The 27859-nt window shown below is 44.6% G+C and overlaps 4 protein-coding genes across 4 annotated transcripts in view; 2 read left to right on the top strand and 2 right to left on the bottom strand.

The window, feature by feature from the left end:
• LOC121587636 overlaps positions 1 to 27859 on the top strand; it is a 32336-nt gene that overhangs the window by 325 nt on the left and 4152 nt on the right. The window lies entirely within an intron of this gene.
• Positions 85 to 25304, top strand: LOC121590770 (putative uncharacterized protein DDB_G0282129). Its single transcript, XM_041910737.1, has 4 exons — positions 85 to 134; positions 24369 to 24427; positions 24500 to 24916; positions 25022 to 25304. Exons 1-4 carry the CDS (start codon positions 126 to 128, stop codon positions 25302 to 25304), a joined length of 768 nt encoding a protein of 255 aa, XP_041766671.1. The 5' UTR covers positions 85 to 125.
• On the bottom strand, positions 679 to 1902 carry LOC121587638. The gene is made up of 4 exons (XM_041904597.1): positions 1650 to 1902; positions 1220 to 1293; positions 810 to 1139; positions 679 to 726 (listed from the first exon to the last, which is right to left on the bottom strand). Exons 1-3 carry the CDS (start codon positions 1668 to 1670, stop codon positions 968 to 970), a joined length of 267 nt encoding a protein of 88 aa, XP_041760531.1. The 5' UTR covers positions 1671 to 1902; the 3' UTR covers positions 679 to 726; positions 810 to 967.
• On the bottom strand, positions 26180 to 27078 carry LOC121587637. The gene is made up of 2 exons (XM_041904596.1): positions 26810 to 27078; positions 26180 to 26609 (listed from the first exon to the last, which is right to left on the bottom strand). The coding sequence occupies exon 2, from the start codon at positions 26582 to 26584 to the stop codon at positions 26267 to 26269; it is 318 nt and encodes a 105-aa protein (XP_041760530.1). The 5' UTR covers positions 26585 to 26609; positions 26810 to 27078; the 3' UTR covers positions 26180 to 26266.

Genomic DNA, 27859 nt, shown 5'->3' with positions numbered 1-27859 from the left:
TTGAATAAACTGAGCCTGTTGTTAAGAACAAGTTTGCCATAAGGACCGGAACCAGCAATCTATAGACTTACGAAGGCATATTGTCTACTGGTTCTTGCATCTGATACAATCTATACTTCTTCGCTATGATTCTTGTAAGTGCGGATGCCGATGATTCCTATACGGAACGTATTTGGAACGTTGTTGCTATTGCTTTTTTATCGTGATTTTTACTGCTATTTTGATCCTTCGTTACATTCGCTTCTCTCCGTAGGAAGGGTTGATCATTTGGATACTTATTTATTCCTCAGATGCTATATCCCCTTGGTGGTCTAAGCTTCCTGGAGAATAGTCCGACACCTCCGTTATCTGTTAACTCTTAAACAAAACTTATGCACGGCATCTTTTCACCGCAGCATGTACCATTGGGCTAGGTTTTCCCATGCAATGCGAATTGGTTAGACAGCCAGACAACTCATGCAGCTCGTTACTATTGCACTTCCTTTACAGTCCTGTTACAAATATGGTGCCAACTTCTCTTCTAAGCATTCTCCTCACTAACACGTTTTAGAGAGTTTAGTATTATTTGAAAAATGGTCCATATTTCAGTGGTGTTGAGGCTGAATATTTTCTCAGCTTCAATTTCTATGAGCCAACAGCGGAACCACATTCTCATGTGGTCTTTGTCTCGGAAATTTCGAAACCAAAATTTTCAAAAATAATGTCCAACACATCGATGGTTCAAAACTGGAAAGAAATCAATTCCAAAAATAGCATCCAATCTTTATTTCCATTCCAAATTTCACTAAATTTAGTTTTTTAATACCTACCAGTGCCTACAATATTATGCTTTTCTTTCATTGATTACATCGCTAAACAAAACTGTTTCACCTATTAGTACCTACAATTTATTAATAATTCTATTTTTTGGTTCGAAACGCCTAAAGTGCACACGCACATTCGATGGGTGTGCTATCGTTGCCACTGTTTAGATGTACGACAAATAGCTGGAGGCGCCCTTCTTCTTCTTACCATACTCCCACCCATGTTCCTCTTCGTGCGGCTTGACGTTCTTTACCGGGATGCCCACATGTACCGTTTTGACTACGGTTTTCGTATGCAGATGGGTGTGATGCTTAATCGGCACGTGAATGCGAATCCTGTGTACAATACATATGGAAACACGAAAAGCTCCATCGATTAGTACGCGCGGTATTACGCAGATCACGTGCATACTCACTTGGCGTGATCCGGAACGGGCAGTGCGTTAAAGGCAGACACAACCATGGCCATGATGAATACCAGGGCAAATACCTGTCCGAAAGAAGCAGAGCAGTAGTGCAACTTTAGTGTTAATGTTGAATTATCAAATGCTGGGCTTTTGAGGATACACTTAAGGATACACTTAAAGCTACACCAAAATGTATGTTCTCTGGAGTGTGTGATTGTCCAGGTGGTTGAAATTGGATTTAGATGTAATTTTCGTTCACAATATCCACAACAATGATTGTATGTCACTCTCCATGCACACTTGCGCTTTGTCCCTTTGAACGATCGATTTTTAAAGTTCATTTTCCACCATTTAATGTCCTCAGATGCACTGTCTTTTTCACTTATTACAACAACTGTTGGCACTACCATTGAAACCTTAACCGGGTGCCGTAACTTACAATTTTTGATGCCATTTTCATGATGTATATTTGCAATAGGGTTGGGTTGCGTACTACGAAACGAAATGAAATTATTCGTAAAAAGAATTCCACTACTAAAGCACTTTCACTAAAATCCACACTGAACACTACACTGAAATCGCGAGTATCCGTCAGAAGTAATCGCTGAAGGTGCACTGGAGTTCGGTTCGGTCCTCCGTTCCGGTACGGTCCTGCACTGTGTGCGGTGTGTCGTGCTTGCGCTCGCAGCTGATCGCGGTAGTTATGGTCAGTTTTTGAAACCGACCGATCTTTAAATATCTATCTATCGGCAGCGAGAAATGCTGCGATGCGGCCGGTACCCACCCCACGCCCTGCAACGCCCGGGAGTGGCCGGGTCGGCTGGTGGTGGCAAATCCAGCCGACTGCACGGTACATCGAGTGTAGCTTGATGCTTATGGTGGCTGATTGAAGCCTGTCCACACGCGTCCCGCACGGGTGGTTTGGTATGGGACGGTGGCCACGCGAGCGGGACAGCCCCTCCGTTTTCCTGTCCATCCATCCTATCCTATCCTCCCGGCTACACGGTCGGTGGGGTGGGGTACGGTTGGTTGAGCGATGGGAGGGCGAAAGATAAACAAAATCCAACGTTATCTCCAGCGCTACTGTCGCGATCGGTGCTTGCCAGCTGCAATCTCTCTCCCTCTCTCTTTATCTCTCTCTCTCTCACACACACACACACACACACACACACACACTCTATCGGATTCTTTCCTTCTGCCGGGTTTTGATTTCCATTTTTGTGCTCATTCGCGCAATAGATGCATGGCAGGGGTGGCATGGGGGTACACCGAAATTCATAGCCCACCCATCGTAGCAGACACCGGCGAGCCCAAACATAATGTTGATTTCGCCCTCCCTTCCGGTTTCGAGTGGAGCTCGTCGTAACAAGCGCGAAAGCAAACCGCGCGTTCCCCGCGAGATCAGTGGGCAGAAGCGCGTGAGACAAGGGGTGAAAGGTTCCCTCCTGCTGGAGGAAAGGCCGAGAAAAGAAAATGATCGCAGCGCAAACGAGCGGCGATGATCGCAAAAAGAGCCGACCGTTCGATCGGTACGTTGTGACCTGCGAATAGGCTCGGCCAGGTTTGTGGATGGACCTTAGCATTCAAACTGTTAGGGGGATTATGTGTTTTTTAATCTTCCCATTATTGCACGGTTGGATTGGATAGACGCTAACAGAGGCGCCTCGGAAGTAATGGATGTGCGAAAAGTGGCGATTAACCGATATGTTGTATGGGATCGAAATAGTGCTAAGAAGACTTAATTGGAAACTGATATCCGAACGTCGAGTGTCGAATACCCTTCAATCAATGGCGTTTTTTTTTGCATAAATAATGGGTTAAGTAGGATAAGTAACTGTAAAATGTAAACGAGAGAACAATTTGCTCCTATACTGAACTATGGTTTATAGATACAACGGATAATAAACGGCTTTCGAACGAAGAGCTTTCGAACGTCAAATGCCGACTAAATGGCTTAATAATGTTATCCTTTGTACCGCAAACGTCGTCCTTAATTATCTTGTTTATTTTACCCATATCTTGACCCCAAAGAGACTATCAAAGTAAATCTCACTTGTTAGAAAATTAGTTTGTCTGAAACATTTTCTTCTAAATATCTTTAAATCTGTTGCTGATCTGATACGCAGAACAATCCGTACATGGGAAGTTTATGGAAAAAATCAGGACTATTAGATTTTAGACTGTAAGATCATCAATGACATTCACATGATGCTATTGGTTAATATTTGCTGTACATATATTATTTAATGCGATTTGTGTTTTAACACTCTTTTTAATATTTCCTTTCGTTATTCTTCATGACATTATTTCAGTAATGTAGTAAGTTTACAGTAAATTTAATTCATTTAAATCTGTTTTATTATTATTGTTATTAATATTATTATTATTACTATAATTATTATTACTATTATTAGTACAATTCTTACCTTTCTCACATGAAATAATTGAAACGTTTTCTTTGATGAAGAATGGCCACATTTTCTTATCAATTACACAAGCATAAATTGAAAGTTTACTTCTATGTTTTTTACCAAAATGTGTTTTGATTAATTGATAAATAACTAAAATTAAGATCTTTGGCAAGCTCGTCTAGCTAGCAACCGTGCTCCGAAAATCTTTCATCCTAAACCGGTACTAAATTTGCGTACGTTTAAGTAATCGGTTTTCCCCTTATCCCACCAACCAGCCCAGCTTGTACGATCTGAAATACATAATCCTGGCCCGTAGGGTTACCTTTTCTCCTGCTCCAATTCCTCCACGATGCACCATAAAAACTTGTTCCCACTGCCCGAGATTAGGCAGGATGTCAAAAAAGGCGTTCGGCATTAAACTCGTTCAAATGCCGGTTCCGTGATGGCCGGGGTGTTTGGTTTGTGGAAAACATGCTTTATCGTAATCGAACATACTGGAACACTTTCCACAGTCGTGGCTGTCTGCACGTGTGTGCATTTGTGTGTGTGTGTGTGTGTGGTTTAAAAAAGCCTTTCCATCCAATTTCCCTTTACTTTAATGAAAATCGCGCTTCTTTACCGATTTGCACATCCCGCTGTTTTGCTATCCTCATCCTGTGATAAGCTGTGATAATTGAATTCTGTTCCCTTTTCATCAGCCATCGCAACATCCCATCTGCCAACTGTCTGGCGTCCGATCCGCGTGAAAGCCGATGTGTGTGCTGGGCTGTGTCCCTTCCGGTTACGAACAAATATTTTATCAGCCGTTGATGAATAGCACCGCTCCAACAGGGCGGCACACTTCATCACCCAGCATTTTGGTGTGAAAATCACGTCGTAACACGCGTGGAAACGTAACCAATTACGGCGCCCGCCCCGTTTCGCACGAACGTGTCCTCCGGAGGATTGGCTAGTTCGTCATCAGCAGCCCGAGACAAGGAGCGCCCGACCGGGCTGTCGATTAATTCTGTTGTTTTAATTGTCTTCTGTGGTGGATGTTGTTTGCTTCACGGTGCGTTGCTTTGCATACCGAAAATACCAAGTCCGGTCACAGTGCTTGCGCTCATCGAAAGCGGGAGAGTGCTTTCGCGCGGACCATCATTATCCGTCCGATTTCGTAACCAAATGCTGTGTGTTGGTTGTGCGTGTGTGTGTGTTTGTGATGCGATGTGTATCTTCGCACATCATTACGCACGGGTTGTGCGCCCTTTTGGGCAGAGACACTTGGAAAGCGATAATATTATTCGTGCTTTTCCAATGTTTGGCGCGGGAATGTGGCTCAATTGAGCTATCGGTCTGAACTAAACAATTTGCTAAGCAGTATGGTAACGATTTTGTTTACACATTTCCTTACATGCTGCTTGTGGCGCATTCTAGTGGTTTGTTTTGGGTTTTGTTTGGGAAAAGGTAAAATGATGGGTTCGTCGCTTTTATGAACGCTGCAGTCTTTTGAACGCGGCACAAAAGAAACGTTACTACTTGTATGGAATATTTTGTTGTAAAAACAAATAATGGAATTTAAGTTGATTCTTACTATTTACGATGTCAAAACATAAATTCCTTGTCGATGAAATACTATTACGCCTTTATTTTCTTTTAAACCGTTACTAGGCAGTGTATCCATCTCTTCTCGCGCCCTTTACACCGAACCGAAGGAACTCGTTTGAACCGTTTACTAGGTTACGAATTACCACTTTTCACTTGCCTGCAAGCACACTCGATCGAATAAGTACGATCGATGTACACGTTTTGTTTCCCCGCCACATCTTAGAAAATCAGGTTCGTTATCACGGGTTCCTTCCTTCTGTGGTTTTTTTTTTGTTAGTTTGCTTGCCTCTGTACCAACCCATGTCTGTTTCTCTTTCTCTCCATCTCTCTTTCATACTGAAAATGGGAAATAATAAGCCGGTGCAAGATTCCGTTGTGATTAATTTCCGTTTCCGCAATGCACTGTGATCACTAAGCACTGTGCAGCAGTAACCAGCATCGTGTGCCGCGATCAAACGCTTTAACTACGGTGGAAGGCGACTTGGCTCCGAAAGCGGCCGAAAAGCGAAAGGAAAAGCCCAACCATGCATTTCTGCTACTGTTTTCGGCTGAGGAGCAGGCTTCCTTGCGCTTGCATAATGATAAAACTATGTTATTGTTATTCTTTCTTTCTGTTTTGCACATTGTTGAAGCTGTTGAGTGTGGGCATTTGAATGTGCCGAGATTGTAGTTTAGAGTTCATTGTTGCACGTCAGATAGTAGTAGTCAGCTTTGTTATATGGGTAAGATTAGTGCAGGAAAGCTACAGCACAGATAGAAGCACATGACACTAACTTTACGTTTTAAAACATATCGTAAAATAGGTAGTGCACGTAAATCAATACAAAAAGGCTACAAAAGTGTTTGCTCGTTCAGTTTTGTTTGGCTTTTCGTGCATTGTTGTTTGCTCTATCGCATACACACACACACACGCATAGGAGAGCTTCGTCTTCAATTTTCCACTTGAAAACCACGCTCAATGGAGGAAATCATTGGCAGCTGTGTGCGGTGGCACACACTTTCACTATCAAACGCTTGCACACGGCGTCTCACTCATGCCCCTCATTAGCCTCCCAGCTTACGCACACTGCCCGATACTCGTGAACTCGTTGCTGCACGCCGTTGCAAATAAACGAAAAATCCTCTCGTTCCTGTTGATTGTGGCAAGGGGCTGGGTTATTACGTAAAGCACAGCGAAAATGCATGATTAGAGATGGGCTGAAAAAAAGTGCTCATGTCCGAATTTGACCCGTGCGCCATCTTCGGTTTCAGTATTGTCAATTGTATGTAATTTTGAACCAACTGTAGCATACTTTTTTTTAGCTAGCGCTGAACTTAAGAGGAAATGCTTTGGACCGTGGTTTTTGTTTGTTTGTAATCTACAATTATAGTAAAAAAAAAACACTGGTTGGGAGGTTGTTTTGGAGCGATTAATTTGTAGTACATGCCGGCATGCTGTTTAGTGAAAAGATACATAAATTAGGAAGCATCCCATTTTTAAATTTAAACTATCATTCTTCGAGGCATCTGCCTTCTCATGTAAATAATATGAAGTTTCCGATTGTACTGAAAAAATATAATAATGATAGTGTTCATTATTGCGCATGGTACACGGATTAATTCACAAAAGCGTAACAAACCCGTATCGTAACGCCAGCATTGACAATTTATGCCATTTTACAGTGGCAGACTGGCTTTTTCCGCAAAAGGTGAAGGTTGTGGTGTCCGGTGAGTCAACCTGTACAAAATTTACTCCAGTTTAAGATTGCCTCCCCGTAGTTGTTATTTCACGCGGAAAAGTACGTTGGCGAAAAACAGGTTCAACAGTTTGTATTTCTCTACACACACACACACACACACACACACACACACACACACACACACACACACACACACACACACACACACACACACACACACACACACACACACACACCGAACGACTCCTAATGATGCTACGTGAGCTGGTCTATTCCGGTCCGGACAATCCGGACAAGCGACAGGTATTTGAGTTGACAAGATAGAGACCACAAAAAAAACGTCAACAGCACATCACTGACATGCTCACGTCGACGAAATCATCATAACCGTGCGACATAAAGTGGGTCGATTGGTGTGATTCGTTTCTTTCTCCAAGTGTTTTATTTATTTCACTGGCCGCGGCGCTGGCGGAGGGCTGACAGTTTGCTGTGAGAAATGGCTGGGCTGCGATGATGTAACTAGCAGAAAGAAGGACAATGAAAGTTCGCGAGGTACTTGAGTGGCTGTATGTAGCATGTGTAATTAGCGTGCACCGGTAAGCATGATGAAGATCAATGACATTAGGCGCACTACAAATGGAATAATTAGCATAGCTAATGCGGTACCGGGGTGGAAATTATAATCAGTAAATTAGTGATATTAGCGCGTGTGGAAGCGGCCGCGCTTGCGTGAGAACGATTCTTCTTCTTCTTGTTTGGCTCAACAACCGATGCCGGTCAAGGCCTGCCAACCCACTTGTGGGGTTGGCTTTCAGTGACTTATTGATTTCCCCCCATAGCAGGATAGTCAGTCCTACGTATGGCGGCACGGTCTATTTGGGGCTTGAACCCATGACGGGCATGTTGTTAAGTCGTACGAGTTGACGACTGTACCATGAGACCGGCGTGAGAACGATTGCGCTGTTAAAAAAATAAAATGCTGTATTCATTTTATAATGCTTCATTATCGTAATGGTAAAAAATTAAATCAATCAAATACTAAAATCAAAATAGCTTTGCATGATAACAGATAGTATAACTATAAATAATACTCTTTTAATTCCTTTTGACATGCACAAGATTATTGCCATTTTTTGAAAGATGATATTGATGTAAACAATCTGCAACAATCTACAGCTATTTCTATTCCTCTAATGCTTTCAATGGCATTATACGATCCTAGCGAATGTTGGGGGCTCGGTTAATACACTATTTGAACTCAAACCTATTCGTATTCTTGATTCCCAAACATAATGGTAAAGGTAATCATGCCATCTTGGTTAGAGAGTGTCAAAGAGAAAATTACGGACAGAGTGGCCCTTTTTCGGGAGAAAGATAATTAATAACGAAGTGAAGTTCATTTCGTCAGATTTGGAAAGGATGCATATGTGGTCGGATGTACATATGTCGGAGGTACTATACAGGATTTTGAAGCAGAAGGGATTTTCCACACTGCGGGTAAGATAGACATTTCTCTTAAATACATAATAAAATTAATAATTCGAATAATTTAACAACGCAGTACCCAAACTGAAAGTAAAACAACACATTTGAGAACATGTTGACATAATACATGCAAAATTAGTTAAATTCAAGAACAAAACATAAATTCAAAACTAGTTACTTTTCAATCGTGCAGTTCCTTATGGATCTAATTTGACTACTGCGAAACTTAGGCTCTGTAACTTTTACTATTTATATTTTTTGAAGCTTTTTTCACATGGATGAGTTGTCATGATTATGAAGCAAAAAAAAAATGGCAAAAGAACGAGAATGAAAGCAATAAAAAATTTTCTTGTGGTTTAAGCATCCTGACATCGATAAGGGAAAGACGGACACTTTGTCGTAGAAAAAGATCGACACCGAATTTGTGGATTTATTTTGCGTCTTATATCCATTGATGGTGGAAATGGACATTCGGAACATATAAACCATCCAGCAACTAGAGAAAGCATGGAAATATGCGAGAAACGGCATACCGGTCAAAGTAGCAGCCATTACTTGCTCGATGCTGTTAAGGCATTTTACGAAATGCAATATATTGTCACGACTTGGACAACTTTAATCAATAAAAAGAAGAGGCATTGATATGACATCGTTAGATGATGAGAAATATATGAGATATTGTATGGGATTACAAATATCAAAAAGTTGAATTTTGACATGGTAGAAACAAATGGCTTGACCTATTAACAAGTCCCTCAAATATGCTGAAGTCGTGGACAATCCGTGGAGTAATTTCCTAAGGAGAAGATCTACACTGTTGTTCTGTAAGCTGGAGCAAGAACACATTTACGATATGTTAGAAGCGGCGGGTTACAGTTCCAAATTCACGGCTGAATGAAGCATCGTTACAATTGGCCAAGAATTTGTTTATGTACGTACCAGGACATGGAAAACAATATGATAAGTTAATATACTATAAAGCTCTTCAATTTCCAACGTTTTTTACAGCTCCATCTTACCCTTCGCGGTGTCCATCTTTCGCATATCAGGTGTCCGTCTTACCCGAAGATTTGAAAACAGCACGAAACAATTCATGTTTTTAATTCATGGAAAAACTTAAAAATGAATAGAAACTTAAATATTTCAACACATTTTCTGATAAAATATGAGTGCAAGATAATGTATGCACGGTCGCTGTATTTATATTTACCATTTATTATAGTTTTTTGATGGTCGCTGTATTTATATTTCCCATTTTTTTTCTTTAAGGTGTCCGTCTTTACCTACTCTTAAGCCTTGAGTTCATCGCACATAAAGGAATGTATGAAATTTTGCAAACATATAAGTATACTACATATGAACCGAAATATACATGATTTAACCGTTTAAAAGTAGTTGTCAAACATCTATAGCATCGATGACTTTACCAAATAATTGTAAAAGCTGTTCAATATTTAATTATGAGCAGCATTCTCTTTGTGAAAAAATACAACTATATACAATAATAAAAAACACGCACAAAGCGTACTACATAACAATTGATTTATTTTTTAAGCATCTAAGAAAGTTTGTTGTGTAAAGTGAACAGAACAGGCGCGAAGTACAGCAGTAAATTACTGAGGAGGATGAAAATCATTAATAGAGAACAACGGCTACTTACAGTAGCCAGAAAAGCGTCACGACCCCACACACAGGTGCGATCTTTACGAAACTTTCGCTTGCAATCGTACTTTGGTTTTACAGCCTTACATATTCTACCGTGTGTATAAATAAGCAACATGTGCACAAGCTGTGCACAAATTAAATAATAACTAAAGCCATCGTGCACCGCCCCCCCCCCCTCCTGCGCGACACTGCTTCCTCCATGCTTTAGCCTCCTAACGCACCCGGGCGACTACTATCGCCCAACACAAACAAAATTACTGTTGCGGTTTTCCTGCGCTCTCTCGCTCCCTCTCTCTCTCTCTCTCTCTCTCTCTCCACTGCGTCGATATCCGCCCTACCGGTAGATCTGGTCCGGGTTTTTCTCCAGCGCATCCTTAAACTTGATCGTGCCTCGGTTCCGGCTGTACTTGGGGTCGAACTTTTTCTTCACCCGCAGCTCGCTTTTGCTCGACCCGGCAACGGCACTGTCGCCGTGCTTGTCGACCGCCCGATGGTGGCCGGTCGTTCGTTTCTTGGTCGTACCCTTCGTCCCTTGCGAGCCGCCAGTCGGTTTGTGAGTGGTGGTCGAAGCAACCGTGGTCGCATCACTGTGTCCCAGGTAGGACGTCGCTGGCGCGTACGGTTTGGGACCCTTCGCGTAGCTCTTCTTCACGCCCGCATATGGGCTGGTCAGACCGTTCAGCCCTCCAGCACTGTGGGGAACCGTTTCTGCCAGTGCGGCAAAGGTGGTGACGGGTGGGGCGGACTGGGTGCTGAGTTCGGCCGTGCTGCCGGCAGTGCCCTGCGTCCACGGGCCCGCCACGGCAAACGGAGGAGCGTGGGTACGGTTGTACTGCATCTCGACGTTGCTGTACGACTGTGCAACGGCTGCCGGAGCCTTTCCATTGTTGCCGTAGAACATTGTCGCATCGTACGTCGGGCCGAACCGTTGCGACTGGCCGCCCGTCGTCACTGGTAGTCTGGCCGGTGTTGGGTGTGTGATCGACACCGGCCGCCCGGTGACGGTGGTAGAGGTGGCGGTGGCACAGTTCCAACACTTTACCCGCTCCTTCGGTCGCTTGTCCTTGCCCAGCGAGGCCGCTTTGGAGCGATGCTTCTGGGTCGGTGCGCTCGTAGCCTTTGGGCTTGGTGCGGAAGTGCTTGTCAGCCCGTAGCGGCCAGCCGAACTTGTCCCCGTTCCCGGCGGCTTCGGTTTCGCAGTGCGCGTGGGTGCCGCATCCAGAGGGCGCTGCTTTTCCGCCGGCACAGCCGCCAGCGCGGTAACGATCTTCGACTCGGACAGCTCTGGCGCGGTAGCACGCACCGGCAGTGGTGCCTTTTTGATTGATGCGATCGGCCGCCAATCGTCATCGGCTGCGTCCGGGAAGAGCGTGTGTATGGTGGCTTCCACCTTGAGCTCCTCCCGTCGCTCCAAGTCGCGGATGACCGCGTTCTCGAAGTGCTTGTAGCCCGAAATGCCCAGATCGGACATGAGCGAATCGTACTTGCCGGGCGGTGAGGCCGTCGATGAATGGCGGCCGCGCTTTCCACCCGGGATCGTTCCCGCCTTCTTCCCACCGTAGCCGACGGAGGCCGCCTTGAAGTGAGAGGGACCCTGTTTGGTGAACGGCTGCCCGTACCGTAGCTCGTTCGCGTTCGAGTAGTACCCGGCAGCATTGTGTATGCCCGCTACCGGACGATGACTGCCGAGCAGGTTGATTGGTCCGTGGCCCGGCATGGAGACGGCTTGCTGGATTGCTCCGGTCACACCGTTCACGGCGTGCGCCAGCTTAGACGCACCGATACCGGTCTTGATGTTGTTGATGAAGTTTTCCAGGTTCGTTACCGCCGGCACGTAGTAGGACCGCTTCTTTGGCCCTCCGCTGGGGTTGCCGCCCGAATGGGCAGCTTTGGAGAAGGGGGCCGGTTTGGCGGCAAGCTCGTGGATAGCGTTGGAAGTGCCATCAGTCGATGCTCTCGATTGCCAACGTGCGGCGTGGGATGTACCGCGGGATGTTCGGTGCTTCTTTGATCTAGCGGGAAAAACGCACGCACACAAATTGCATGATTAGGCTGAGGCTAACTGGCACACAAACCACTCAATGCTTACCTCACCCGACTGCCCCCAGCGAGAACCACCGACAGCAGAAGAACTAACAGCAACAGAACGTGTATACTGCACTGTAATCACACGAAAGGAAACCAGATCAACTTCCAATTTAGAACCAGATCACTGCAGATCACTTGCACGTTAACCCGGGCGATCTCCAGCCGCTACACTTACCGTTCTCCGGTTGCTGCCTGGCCACCGGATGGGTCCTATCATTTTGAAAAGCGCTAACTGCATTTAAGCCTTCACGTACCGCAACAGCTGAACTCAGCTAAACTGGCCAACCTGATCCCGCACACTCACCGGACTAGACGCGATTGCTTCGGAAGCGTTGGGTGTGTAGTGTATTTATAACTTAGCTAATTGTCGGCTGCCTGTGCAGCAAAGGCCTGCCCTCACACCAGCCAGGGATCCTCTATCGTGCCGCGGCCGTATGCGTGCACTATCCCCACTCTGGCCGTTGCGCCAAGGGCGGGTAAATGCCCGGTGTGACGTTTCGCCACAGTATTTAGGAAGAATTCACACCTACCGCAACGATGGCGGATACAAAGCGCAAAAAACGGAAGGAAGTACGAAGTACGAACGAAAGGCAATGGGCCTGTGCCAATGGGAGGCAGTGGGGTGGTACCGTACCTGTCCGTGGTGGTACCGTTCGCTATACCAAGCGTTGGCGTGTGAAGTGTCCGCACAGAGTGGAGTTGAAAGAGGAGCGAAAATACTGAAAATAGCGTGTGGAAGGGTAACGAATTGGAAACAACTGATTGGTGGTGTTAGTGGGTGCTAGTCTACAGTCTGAGAGTGGAAAGGGATCCGTTTATAATTGAGTTTATCATCTAAGAAATGATGAATTTTACTTAAAAATAAGATCATATATTTTATATTGAGTTCATTTATCCCTATGGGACGAAACGTTTTGTTGAAATTATAAATTAGAATTAAATAAAATGTAAACTATTTTTTTTAGGGGATCTTGGAGCAACATAGACCGATTAAATATTTTTCTTTGATCTTTCTTGAGTAGACAAATCAAACACTCACGCTTTGGTAGAAGTAATCGATTTTCTTATTGAAGAAGTGCAAATAAAACAGTCTGACATATTCTGTATTATTATGTCAACAAGAACTGACCATTTTGCACCATGTTGGATGGAGTCCTAGATGTTTTTTTTTAGAAGGAAGGATCAAGTCTCATTTTAAAAAAACATTTTAAATTATAGCGCAAACAAATTTGATGAAAATATAGATGAAATGCTTACATTTTCGACAAAAAATCTTAATTCTGATCACAGCTTATTTTCAAAACGGTTGATGTACAATTTACATTATTTGGTATTTAGCAATTTTTCGAATTTGTCATAGGTGACCATATAGCCCCGAGTACTCGCCCAATTGTGTTGCGTTGGGTTAAGTTTTAATTCATAATACCTATGTACTCATTTAACGATGGGTTTAACATTCACACCAAAGACGGCAGCTAATGAACAATAGGGACACGATCGATATGCACGATAAGTGTAAAGACAAGCCTGTAGCCTGTGCTCCTTTCGTTTTCCGCCGTTTTACTTGGAAACTCTCATTTTCATTTCGTGTTTTAGTTGGTAGTGAGCGTTTTCGCTCCTTTTGTTGCGCTGTTGTTTTGTTTGTTGCATGTTTCACCACTGTCGTGCGGAAAACTACCGTCCAGTAAGTAGTGAGAGTGAAACGGGAGGCGAAAAACAAACCAAACCCTAAACACGGATTGGCACCCAACTACTGCACGTTCGGGTTGGTGCCATGGGGATGCTAAGAAAAGTGCATCCAAATCAAACATCGCATGGGCGAAGAGTGAAGGTATAACGGGTACGCGAATGTCGGCGTGCAGAGCCATAGAGGGGGTGGTAAGCTAAGTAGACGGGAAGTGGTGTGCTTTTTTCTGCACTTCACGCTTCGCAGGACACGTAGGAAGTCTGCAGAATTTCCACAACACAACATGCACACCACGGTGCACAAAACAACCGTATCTTCGGTGACAATGCCGTGTAAGTGGATCGATTTGATAGTGCAACTATGCTCATGTATTGGTGTGTGTATATTTGTGCAATCGAAGTGGGAAAGCACGGGGGAATAGCAACATAGCCGGCATGCTTTTCATGTCGTAGACGGAGGGAAGCGTACTGCAAAATGAACACAAAATAACATAATCGTTTAGTAACGCGTTTTCAACGCACGCACAAGGGGATCCAATCGATCGGTGGAAGGTGAATGAGCTCGAGCGGGTGTGAGCATGCAGCATTTTCTGCAACTGAAGTGTTTGTGTGTGTGTGTGTGTGTGTTTTGAGAGAGTGCGATACGCAACGATCTTCAAATCAATTTCCGGTGCGCCCGGCCGGAAGTTTCGCGTTTGGCGATATGTTTTGAGTGTTTTAACACTTTTGTACCGTGCAGTGACCTGTAGCTGTGTAGGTCGCTGCAATGAAATGTATGTAATAATTGATGTACACCATTGACAGTTGTCCTATAGCGATCGATCTCAGTGTTTTGATGCATTGTTTTATTGACGGTTTGTAGATTTTATGAACCTAATTATTTTTTTTTACGTTTTTGTATTGTACAACAACAATATATATGTAAAAATGCATTTACTAATAAGAAAAATACAACAACACAACATATCTTTAAGAGAATTATGATTAACAATAACAGTTTAGAGTACAAAGTATCATTTGCGAGGGATCAATCGTTCGTTGAGCTCCACAAACTCTCTTGCTGATGCAGTTGTTTTACATCCCAAATACGTTCGTGAGTTCAATTTGTTCGACAAGTAGTGATAGGAAGTTTCTTACAAAATTTTAACAGAAAAACGTATGAATTCATGGAATTTCACTTATAATGCTGCTAAATGTGCGTGCGAGCCACCTTCAATCATAATCGTCACCCACGCTGCTTATCCGATAGACATACGTGTTCCTCAAGAGTCATCCTCTGTGAAGTGAAGATGGGATAGAAACGCTAGTACAAGAAGGGTGATATTTTTTAATGTAACTATTTGCTGCATTACCTTAGAATCTGCATCTTTGCCAGATACTCCATCGGAGACATGGACTCCATCTGATGAGCGTGCCTGTCCATGCTGTAGCCAAGCACCTTGTAGTCCGTCTTTTGGAACGTCCGATGATGCACCGGCTTGACCCGTGTCTTGGTCATGTGAACGTTTTTGTAGTTGATGGGCACGTGGAAAACCAACCGATCGCCAGCAATTGCGGACTCGATGGTCGCCACATTGAACATCACCATGAGGACCAGTAGTGCGAATGTCTATATAAAAAGTGTGTGACGATTAGTAATGTATGGTTAAGAAAATATTGCATTACCTACCACAAACCGTTGCATGATGGCAGCTTTTATCGTGACGATTTGCTCGTGTGCCAACCTTCCGGATTTGACCCGATCTTGACGACTTCTCGAGATGCTTTGAGTGCACCGTTGCACCGGCCAGATGCATTTATACTCGTGCATTGAGCATGCAAATAGGTGTGATTATTTATGTTAGCAACGGTCACACTTGCGAAGAAATTTAAGACATTGGACTGAAGATAAGTTTCGACGAAAGCACCGGTAGGAATTGAGTTTCGGAAAACGGGAAACTTTCTTTGGTATGCAGCGTTCGTGACCTTCCATGGGGTAGGTGAGGCCTAAACCTACCAGTCCGTAACAACCGATCGGTAGTCATTGACATTCACTTAAACCATGCTCCAGGGTTGGGACAGTTTATGCTTCACCGTGACACTGTGTGATCATTTGTTATACGGCGATCGCTGTAGCACGCATGCACCCCGGTCTGTCCCGGCTCGCCACGGTCAGGTGCACCGGTGCGAAGTGGCGGGCAAAATTGCATAAGAGATTCAACGTGACAATCAGCCGGTTGGAAGTGGGTGCATCGAACCGCTGCTGTAGCCGATCAGCTGTTGCTAATTGTTGAAATGTTTTAAGGATTGATTTATTATGACGCATTTTCATGGGCGTTATGGTTGTGGAAAATTAAATTAAATTGGGTATGAAGAGCTTTATTTATTTTTTATTCAGGATGTTGTGAGGAGATTTATCTTATCACCTAAATCATATTATTACAAGATTTTTAGTGACATATTGTAAAAGATAGAATTTTCTTATTTAACACTGCCTGTAGTTCAGCGAAAAGAAACATATATGTTTCCTCTGTGGACTTTTAACATTATAATTATTATTAAAATACAGATGAAAAATACAGAATTTGATTTTAGAAACTTAAGGAATAATCAATCTATCAGACATTCATAAAAACATTGATTATTTGGATGACATATTAAGGTTTCGGGCATATTATGGGCCCCATCTACATATTCGCGAGATTGAACATGTTTTCTATGCGTATTTGTTTGGATGAGACAGCATGGATATTATTTTATTATTATTTTAAACGAATTGTCTTTCAATAGAGGCGGTCCCGTGGTACAGTCTTAAACTCGTACGACATAGCAAAATGCCCGGCGTGAGTTCTAGTCTAGAATGGATCGTCCCCCCGTAGAAAGGACTGACTGCGTGGTGGTTGCGTGGTATTGCATAAAGTCTCGAAAGCCTGTATTAGTAAAGGCCGGCATGTCTGCGTAGGGCGGTTACGCCATATAGAAGTCTGTCAATACCATTACAATCATACTGAACTATGGGGACTATTGGGAATATGATTATTGGGAGGTTAATATTGTTGTTTTACTTCAAACATGACATAGGATGTTTTGCATTTTGTGTGTGGTATTTCGTACATCACAAATTCGTGTTCACAAATAATTCAGTGTTTGACTCCCAAGTTTTTTTAAAAGAACTTCAATGTTGAAGATATTAAATAAATTTATGAAATAAGCAGTCTTATACCATAGTCATAGGCAAGCCATCCGCCAGCAGTAGTAGGTTGGTACAATGCAAATGAAAAGAAACGGAGGGGAATTATGGGTAGTGAGACAAAACAGAAGGAAATTTAGTTTATCTCCTTTTATGACATAACAAATATTTGTTAAGATCCTAATCTCTCCATTACCCCATCAATATGTCAAGTACTATCTTTTATAGTTTATCTAAACATACCAAATATTTATTAAAGTTGTTGCGATTAAAATGTTCAAGCACATTGTATGTAGTCAGAGTTTTTTTTAAACCATATTATTTATTTAAATAATAGAGAAGCATTCAACAAATTGCATAACAATAGTGATAAAAACAATATTCAACAAAAACTTGGTCTAGCAGCAGTGTACACCACCATCCCGCTACAGATGTCCATAAGCCTTCTTCTTTTTCGATTTTTTCACAAGCAAGGTCGACTGTTCAGCATCGCCTGACTTAACGCCAAACGACTTGTCCCAGTTGTATCCCATGCTGGACAAGTATTTGGTTTGCGCAAAGTTTGGCAACTGCATCGCTTCCTGCAGCATCAGCTGATCGGAAAGCTTCCGCTGCTGCCGGTAGTAGTCCCGCAGATAGTCCGAAGCATCGGCCGGCTCGCGCAGATCGTTCGATCCTCCTCCGACGGTGGGCGTTTCCAGGTTGCGGTAGCGCATCATCAGCTCCTGAGCGAGCTGTGTTGACAGTTTGTCCTGCACCATCGAGGAGAGGGAGGCGGCTGCCGCAGCTGCCATTGCGGAGGAAGAGGCCGACGAAAGGGCCGCCGAGGGAGATGAAACCATGCCCGAGGGTAGCGCACCGGAAGGCATCCACATGCCAGCGTGATCCATCGCCATCGGTTGCTGATCAACGAACGTCGGTGGCATCTCCTGGACGACTTTTTTCGGATGGTACACGTGCATGTACTTCGTTTTGACGTGGACGTGCCGGTTGATGATTTCGGGAACGTGCAGTTTGATGTGAACACTGTGGCAGAGGAGATTATAAGGAGATCAGTAGATAAAGCAATAGATGTTGACTCACTGTTCTGTGTCCTCATCGCCGTAGCACCGATCTCGAAGGAGCGTTGTAAACACGCCCAGGCTTAGCACAACTTGCTGCAGATTCATGTTGTTGGGATTTCTGTTAGTGAAGGTAACGAAACGGGCCCTTGTACTGATTGCAACGACACTCAAACGAAACTGATGCTGCCTGTGACACAGGATGTGCTTTAAATACAATCATTGCAAAAGCTCCCTAACATCCAGTGCGATTTCGTGTGGCTGCAATTGATAGTCAACTGGACCGCATGTGACGTTCTCTTTCTTACCACCAGTGCGCACTTGCCGCTATTAAATATCATCTGTGACCTTCCTTGCCAATGTCTTGCGAGAAGTGTAAGATTATCGAGCCATGCAGAGACAAAGGCAACGGAATCGTTCATTTGAATGTTCGTGTTCGTTTTCAAACGGTTCAACAAAACGTTTCCGCTTTCGCCTTCGGTTTGACATAGTTGAATGGCTGCTGAGTGTGACATTCCAGTTGCGTAATCTGGATCACACGAAAAAGGTTGAAATTTCTCAAGTACACAACATTAGCTATTCAAAAGAGGGATACCCAAATTCGATGTTTAATGAGTGTGAATCACTCCCAAGAAGGGTACGGTCGGTCAGATAGGTTTTTTCATTGCTAATGGAGTGATAAAGTGACGAATGATGTACAAAAAGATCAAAAGTGTAGCGTTTAGTCAGTTAAGAGGTTCTTCAGCTGAACTTGTGGTGGTGTTATGTGAGGAAGAGCAACTTTAGCATTTAGAGGATCATGTTTTGACGAGAGTCTATTAACGAGAGCTCAATGATATTCTGCTATTTCTCTGGTTAGAAGATCGTTTGATTTGCGGTACATCATCGTAACAGTACAAGTGTTAAGAAACTTGATGATATACATAACAGAACTGGCTCGGATTTAAAACACTATAAAAACACCAATAAACCAACTGACCATTTACGATTGAACTCCATTTGCACGCCCAGCCATAAACTTGTAACAGGATTGGATTATTACAATTTCGAATCGGTTTACAACAATAGTGTGAGCAATTTAACTGCAACTTCACACGGGCACCGAAAAGCTGTCGCGCAGCCTCATAAAAGCAACAAGTTTCATATCTAAATTTCAAAGCCACCAGAGAGAAATCCAATTCATAGAAGAACCTGCTTCATTTCCTACACCTCCAGGTAAATGTCTTTACCATACACTGCACCCGCATGCACCGCGGTGCATTTATCAAAGAAAGGGGAAACAGGAATGATTTAGCATCAGTGAACTGCTTGCTTCTGCTACATGCGCTGCCGCTCTTGTTTCTTCACGAGGTGCATTTTAAAGCCTCATAACACTTAAATTCTATGATTATGACGCATTCACAATCCGACCGGGGAAACGTTTACTGCACCCTCTATACAGGCATCACACACGAGCTGGCGGAGATTACGAAACCGAAGTAAATTTCTCTCTGTGTTAGCTAAGCCTACGATGCTATAAAATCACTTGCATCTCAAGAACGGAATTTGTGGTGGAAAGGAGTTGTAACAATAGCATCATAATCGTTCGCCAGCTCAACTGATAATCTGGTCAGTTGAAATTATGAATATAGCTCATATTATTACACCCTTCTCTGTTCAAAACTGCTGTCATTTCTTTTTTATGCATTTGGATGATTTCATAACGGAACAAATCGGGACGCCTCCGTGCACAATTATGTATGAGAGCTGTTCAACCTCAAATTTGAAAGAGTCTTTTTGTGGTACCGTAAAGAATCACAGCTCTAAAGAGAAAGCGGGTTGTTTTGACGGCGAGAATGGCATCGTTCGATGCAGTTGTTCACAAAAAAAAACGAAAAAAAAACAAAAATCCAATAAAACCGATTCCTTATTCGTTACACTCCATCGGCATCGTATTAGTGATTGGTGGCCGCAATTAATGTACGTCATCATGATTAAAAACGTATCGAAAAGGTCGTGCCGTTGCATCCGAAATGCATTTTGAATCTTTTGTAATGCCCTTTTGGGTTTTTCCCCTTTACCCGTGTTTTTTGTTTTGTTTTTGTTACATATCCTGTCTTCTATTTACAATGAACCCCCCACCGGTTTGGCGGTCAGTGACCTTGGCCCGGTCGCCGGTCAGATCGTCGGTATTGGTTAACAGCGCAGAAGGCTCATCCAACCGGGGCGACCCAGGAGTGATTGAGGCCAGGCTCGATCGAAAGTAATAACAAGCTTGACCGGTTACGCTGTCATTGGAAATGTCTAACAGATCTCATTTGAGCCGAACGGATTCTAATCCCTTTCAATCCTTTTGGGGCGGTCCTTTACAGTGGAGAAGTGGTGAGCAAGAGACAAGGAGAAAGAGGGTCAGACTCATCACCAGGTGAGCAAGCTTCAGGAGGAAACGTTTCCCATCGCGTACCAATATGCGCGGTCGGAGAAATGTTACAGACCCACATTTAAATGTTCGGACCGATAATATCTTAATCTCCGCTCCTTTGCCCGGGCCCCTTCGGCGGTCCTTCGTCTGATGACAGACGCGTCCTTCTTGCGACCGGATCGAACTGGGCGAGTTGCGTTAACACGCTTCAGCTCAGCTATGTCTTCAGCTCTGTAGCCAACGACGGAAAGTTCGGAATCTCACTCGGTTACATTTTTGTTCTGCGTTGTACGGTTTCTTAACCCGACTCCCAAAGATTCTCTCTTACTGCCGCTCCTGCCGTTGGATAAAATTCCACACCCCAGTGTGTGCGGTACAGGGACCAAAGTATTAAATACTTGTGGGGTTGATAAGATTCTAGCTCTATGCCATGACTTCCAGGTACGGTTTACGGGAACTTCCCGCCCGGCAACACATGTCGGAGGAATTTCAGCTAAGCTTGACTGATTATTTTTCACTTTCATAACCACGATGGTCGAGCGGGGCGAAGCGTTTTAGAGTGTTCTTTCGTCGAAAGTTAACCCGTTCTCGTCTTTCACTTTCACGAGTAAACTTCTAGCGTCCACCCGTACTGACACTGCTGGAGTGTAAGGAGTCAGATTGGTGGGTTTGTGCTTCAATGCATTTAAATGGAATGCGCAGTAGAACGTATGCTGCCGTCCAAATGTAAACACTTGACACGCAGCTGTCATTAAACTCTCGCATTGTGATTGGGTCACTTTGACTGTCACTTGACACGTGAGCGTAGTAGATTAGTTGTACAGGTGATTGGAGAGGTTTCAAGTATCCTTGTGGCCATTGCCCTCGGTATCGTCATTGTGTTCGGTATCTCTGTTGGTTGTTCTGCTCGATTGATGTTTCTGCACCAAGAACGTTGACCAAAAATGATAGTTAATACGAGTAGACGTTTCAAACCGTATTCACGATTGATTTATGTATGTAAATCTTATATTGGTATTCTTGGAGATACATGAAGATATGGTCAATTTTGGAGTCACAACCTTACATACCTAAGAGGTCTTCTTCTTCTATTTGGCATAACGTCCTACGCGGACATGCCAGCCTGTACAGGCTTTCGAGACTTAATTTATTACCACGCAGCCGTATACTCAATCTTTGCTACGGGGACGATCCATTTGGGGCTTGAACCCATGGCGGGCTTATTATTGAGTCGTTCGAGTTGACGACTGTACCATGGGACCAGCTAGGAGGTGTTTAGATGAAATGACCTCATTGTTTACTTCGACAACTACCTGTACATATCACATTTTCTAGTTTTTCAGAGCACATAGTGCTAACTCTAAATGATAATTCAAATTATTATTTCAGTTGATCTCTATTTTAGCCACCTTATTTTACATTAATAATCTGCGTTGTTATTTTAGCTACATGATCTTGTTAATTTGCCATTACTGAACTTTTTGTTCTTATCTTATCGGTTCGAAATATACGAACCTTAACTTAACATCAATATAATACTTTACTAAAAATTCAAGGGAAGCTATTTTATAATCCGTCACGCGTTAGATTACCTCAAAATTATCCTATCGATCGATATCGATCTTCCATTACCTACAGTGGGAGGAGAAGGATGAGCATCTATGTAGGCGCCTCTGTACCTAATTACTAGTGACCACCCAACTCCTGAAGAGTTAACAAGAATGTTTATTTGTTTTCCTCTCCTCCAGTGTTTTAACCACTGTATTTTTTCACTTTCTCCATCAGCTCAACATCGACAGCTTCATCTCATTGGCCTCAGATTGGGGGCGATCGTGCCGACGATGACTTACTTAGATTTCGGTTTCCATTCCTCAGCTCCACTGCATCAAATCATACACATCAAATCAATTTCTCAAAGCACTCCGTTCCGTTCGGATCAATTCGGTTGATTGTTTTTCGCCCTGCTCCCTTGCTCTCTCGTACCGAACTGAGCGAAACAAAAGCGCTTATTCTAAAACACTCACCACCCGTTTGTCCTTCCGCGAGTGTATAATTAATGGATCAAATCAAATCACTTTTCCACCCAGAGAGGTCAGTCGACGCTTGACCGCACATCTCTATCTCGGGTTGGCGGGCGTGAGGGCGGTACAATCAAATCTCGTTTGGAGGCCTACTCCAAGCACACAGTCTGGTTAGGATTGTTGTTCTCTCTAAAAGGTTTTCAAAGCCGAAGGAACTGGGAAAGATGCGCAAAACTTCCGCCTATAATACCTCTCAAATCGCAGAAGAAAATGAGTTCGTGAAGGGCAGCAGGGAATTGGGGTCCATCTAATCGGAGCATATACATGCCGCCTCGACATGAATCGGTTGATCGTAATATTTGGGTACGTAGTTGCTCATCTTTCGTTATTGCTTCATGGGAGTTTGGGGCATCCGAAGGTTACCAGAACTGTCATTAAAAAAGCGGATGGATGGAAAGGGGTAAAAAAAACTTCAAATCATCGGCCGCTGATCGTTCAGTCCGGGCTATCGTGATGTCCCCTGCGGGGTTGTTTGTGTATGTCCGTCTGGGCAAGATCGCAGTCGATCGCAAAGCGAACCGATTAACCGATGATAGTTTGGAGATCATGTGAAAGTGAAATGGGCTTGAGTAAGGGCACCGGATTTCCTTTACCCTCACCCGTATACTGCTGCTGTCTGCGTTCATTGTTCGATTTTCAATCAAAGAGTACAGCGATAACGATCGGGCGAGGTCGGTACATTAAGGTGTGGGGATGCTGGAAGCTTTTTGGAGACCACCATCGTTACGCCGATTGACAAATTAGCCTATCATAGGGCGTATGGGTTCGGAGATTGAACGATGGCACAATGCATTGGAAACCCATGCGATGGTTGTTTAAACGGGAAAACAAGAGCACAGAAAAGACAGAGGTTCATCCTTCTGTACCAGTAGTATGGAAGATGCCGGCAACCCCCTTTTGACCAAGCTTTCGAACAGGTTCCCTTCAACTACGCGTTGTAAAGGCACAGTATTTCTGTTTGAAAAAATCTATCCATTGGAGCAGCGCTGATATTGATTCTGGACATAGCTGGCATCAAGAATGAATCTAAGACATAGCATAGCCGTAAAGAAGAAAGAGAGGCGCCCACCAGAACCAAAAGGGGGACGAAAAAACGTGTTTTACGTTTAGGAAAGTGAAAAGAAAGGAAGGTCAAACCTGAAAGAGGACCGAACTGTTTCGTTCGATTCTTTCTTTCCATATGATTTTTCATCTTTCTTTCTCTTAAAGAATTCAAATCCTGTAAATGCATGTGCTAGTGTGTGGATGAAATAAAAAACAAACCAACCCAAAACTCCAAAAAAGGAACCATGAAAAACTAGCCAGAACTCTAGACTGGCCGAACCCGTCTAATTGCCGGTAGGGATGGGCATTATAAATATCTCGACAAATGGTGCATTCTTGGTCATTACGCGTCTGGATGTTTACGGGAGCACCGGTAACCTTCCGCTGAAAGAGCTCTTTGTGGTGCCTTTGTTCGATTGGATAGTGGCAGTGCAGAGAAAGTGATTGTTTGTTCTGTAAAGAATAGTGTTGTGCGATCGAATCGATCGGTGAGTTTGTGCATTCATTCATTGTGTCTATACACAAGTGCCATTGAGACGCTGTTACGCAAAGTGTTGTGAGCTGCGTGATAGGGTGAAGAATTAGGAAAGCGAAACGGAATTACTACAAGTGCCACAGAATGATGCAGCCATTAAAGTTGTTGGTAAGATGGTGTGAAGCTCTCTAATTCTTGGGTTTCTTGGGATGACGCTTGGATAGAGTGATAGAGAATGAGTGCATTTTGGAAGTAGCTGTTGTCTTCGAGTGGCTCCGTTGTTACGTTAATGTTAATGGTGTTATCTATTATTCCACCCGTTCCAGTTTGTGCTGTTAGCGTCCAGCGCATCGGTGCGAGCCTTCTGGTGGTCTAGCCCATCGAAGTATGTAGCCTTACTGAGATTGTTTTCTTGTACGATTTATTGTAATGCCACTCCTGTCCTGTCCTTTACCAGTGATCCACCGGTGGCCAGCAAACAGGTGCAGTACGTCCGTGCTTTTACCTACCAACCGGTGGCGTTTCCAGCGCACTCTCTCCTGACACCGCCAGCGCCGTACAAATTCATCCAGGCCAGTCCGGCGGCCATTATACCGACGGCCAAACAGATCAACCCGGTACAGCCCACCGGCCAGCAGCCCGTCCAGCCGGTACAGCAGCAGAGCAGCAGTAGTCCGTTCAGTAGCTTCTTCGGCAGTGCTTTCGGAGGGTTTGGCCAACCCGGTAGCAGTAACTCCGTCTTGGGAGTTGATCGATCGAACTCCATCTCTTCAGTGCCATCGTACCAACAGCAGCAGCAACAGCAGCAGCAGATGCACCAGCAGCAACAACATCAGCAACAATTACAGCAAGCCCAACAGCAACAGCAGCAGCAGCAGCAGCAGCAGCAGCAGCAGCAACAGCATCAGCAGCAGCATCAACAGCAGCAACAGCAGGTCGTACCAGTCCTATCCTCACCTCCAGTGACACCCTCACCGAGTGAAATGCCGAGCGGAAACCAAGGAGTTCCTCCGGCGGCCGCCTTCTACCAGGGCCAGCAGCACCCGAGCAAATATCCGTACTTCACGATGGACCAGGTGCAGTACCTGTCCGGGCTGCCTTCCAACACACCGCAGACACCGCAGGTCCAGTTTGTGCCCTGCATGTGCCCGATCGCAGTCAACGTGCAGAGCAACCATGCGGAGCTCGCCGACAAGCGGTTAGACGAAACGACCACGACCGACGCGGAAGTGGTCGTGCCGAGCGGTGAAAGTGAAAAGTGAGGCACGTTCTACAGCTGCGAAGAAGCGGAATCCAAGCAAAGTGGAGCGCGATGTTGTGAGGGACAAACAAAAGTGTTCTAGTTGTGCTATTTATTTTTGAATGTTTGTTTCACGTTGAAACTGCGAGTTGGTGGAATGAGCAATTCCTTTAAAGGTTTGCGCGGTCAAATCAAATCCCCTTTACCGTACAGTATAGTACCCCCGTGCTATGTACTAACGAAGCCACACCTGATAGATGACTGATTAAATTGATAGTGAGAAGTATAGAAATAAATCAATTATCCTACCGAAAAAAAGCCTTTCGCTGCGCTGTTGTGCTTTTGTGCCCCGCTAATTAGAACACGAGGAAAAGCTAATGCTCTCTCATTACTCATCCACCTTCGTTACGCTTCCGAACGTGCAAACGATCTTGGTGGCGTGCTGGAAAAGAATTAATCATTCAATCGACAGGTCCAGGAACGATCGAATCTCACATCTTGTGGTCTACATCTTTCCATCATTTCTCTGCCTTGTTAGCCCATTTCTTGGGTCAGTCTTCCACCACTGCATTCCTGATCTGCCACAATTTGAATCCCCTTGGGGTTGGATTGGTGGGGGGCGCCTGAGGGAATTAATCATGCTCCGACCGGGCTAATCGATTTACGGTCCGCAAAGCGACCGGCGATCCATCAGCACAGAGCGCGGACAGTAATTGGGCTCCGATCATCAATCATCGATCGTTGACGGAGATCTGTCAATTTGGGTTTGGGCTTGAGTGCGGTTGAGGTTGAACGTATGGCCGTGCTGTGTGCTCCATTTGTTAGCTTCCTCTTCGGAGGATACAGCCATTAGCATGTGACTTCTTTCGGAGGAACAGTCCAACGTATGGTGGGAAGCGCGTGTCTTTGCCATTATTTTATTGTAAGGAGAGAAAATACACAGACAGATGAAGCATTTCAAAGTCGTACCAGTGACACCCGGTGCTAATCAAAGTTAAACCGACGCTTGCCATCGAACCGGAACCCGTAGGCGGCAGCATTGCGCACGTCCACCAGGGCCGGATTGCGGTGCGCATAGAAGCTGCCGTGCGCGTGGGCCGGTCGTGAGTTGCCATTCTTCACGCCGTACATCTCGCGCGGGTAGAACGCTTCGAACGTTCCTTTCGGGGGGATAATGTTTGCAATCTCCTTATCGGTCGGATCGTACGATGCGGTGAACTGAAGGGTCTGGATGAGTAGCAGCAGTAGGAGCAGGATGCATGGCCGGGCGCACAATGAACCCGCCATCCAGGACAGTCTCATTGTGGGAGTTCCGTTCTTCTTCCGCCTGAAATGGAACACACACGTCATTAGGTGGGTCTTGACGATCTAATCCATATCACAAAAAACGTTACTCAAGCGATGGTTTCACATTTTTGCGTCACTACAGTTTGGTGTCTCGTTCCATGTCCCTCTGGGAAGACTAGCTTTTCTAACATCACTGTCTATATACTCAACCTGCATACCGCACCGAACTGTACCACTTACCGTAAGAAAAGGTTTGGAGGTTAGGGTTTGAACAGTGAAGTCACGCGTCACCGGTTTGGGAAGAAGTGCCCTGCCAAGCTTCACGAAGCGTTTGATGAGCACCGGCCGGATGCTGCACACTAAAGCTTCACTAAAACCTCAACTCGCTTTGCGGCGAAGCACCCGCAGGGGCCAAAAACGAAGTGGATTGACTACTTTCACTAGACCAACACCACTCTGTGTCTCTGTGTCTCTGTGTGATCTCCGTTCCAAAGTTGTGTTGATGATGTCTAAGCAGCGGAAGGGAAGCATACCAGCAAAGAGCCATCGTTACCATGGTGATCTGTGTAAGCACTAGCGTTAGCGTACCTACTGAAGCGTGTATGGGTGTGCTTTTCGATCGTTCAGCACGCGGGCGCTTCGTTTGACATCCTCCCTGCAGCACACAACGATGCGCGGACGCTGCTCGTTAGGGTGAGAAGATCGCTTATAACAACTTAACTTCTGCTGCGGTGTATATGTTTACACTTTTTAGCCATTGTGCGCATTCACCCAAACATAGACAAGCGCGCCTACAACTTCCGCTTCAATCAACCTTTACGCACCCCGAACGCGCTGTGGCGCTAATCTTTCGAACATTCGAGCGGCTGCACACAATTGCAGTTTTACCCACGCGCTTGCACGTGGTTTCCTTCCGAGTCTCCTCCGGTGCACCGATCGATCAGTCCCTCGGCGCCGGCGGGTGTGTGAAAAATTATGTTCATCATGTAAATTTAAAAATTACGGAACCCGCGATCGCACTGTTAAATTACGCTTAATGCTGCGTGGGGCTGGCGGAAGTTGCTGCGTGCAGTGTACGCACTTTATTAGAATCGATTGTAACATGCGTCAGCAATAAAATGTTTTATTTATTGTCCAGGAAATCCGCGTAGTGAGCCCCGTCTTTACAATGGCAGTTATGCAACTGCAAAGCATAAAGCATAAAGCACAGCTTAATTATTTCCAGGATCTCTTTCTTATTATAATGCTGTGTGCGTCACGGTTCTTATTTCGTCTGCAATTAGTTGTACA

This window comes from Anopheles merus, chromosome 2R (genome assembly GCF_017562075.2).
Source record: "Anopheles merus strain MAF chromosome 2R, AmerM5.1, whole genome shotgun sequence".
NCBI lineage: Eukaryota > Metazoa > Arthropoda > Insecta > Diptera > Culicidae > Anopheles > Anopheles merus.
Note: the sequence above shows the minus strand (reverse complement) of the source record. Positions and strands in the feature narration are given on the sequence as shown.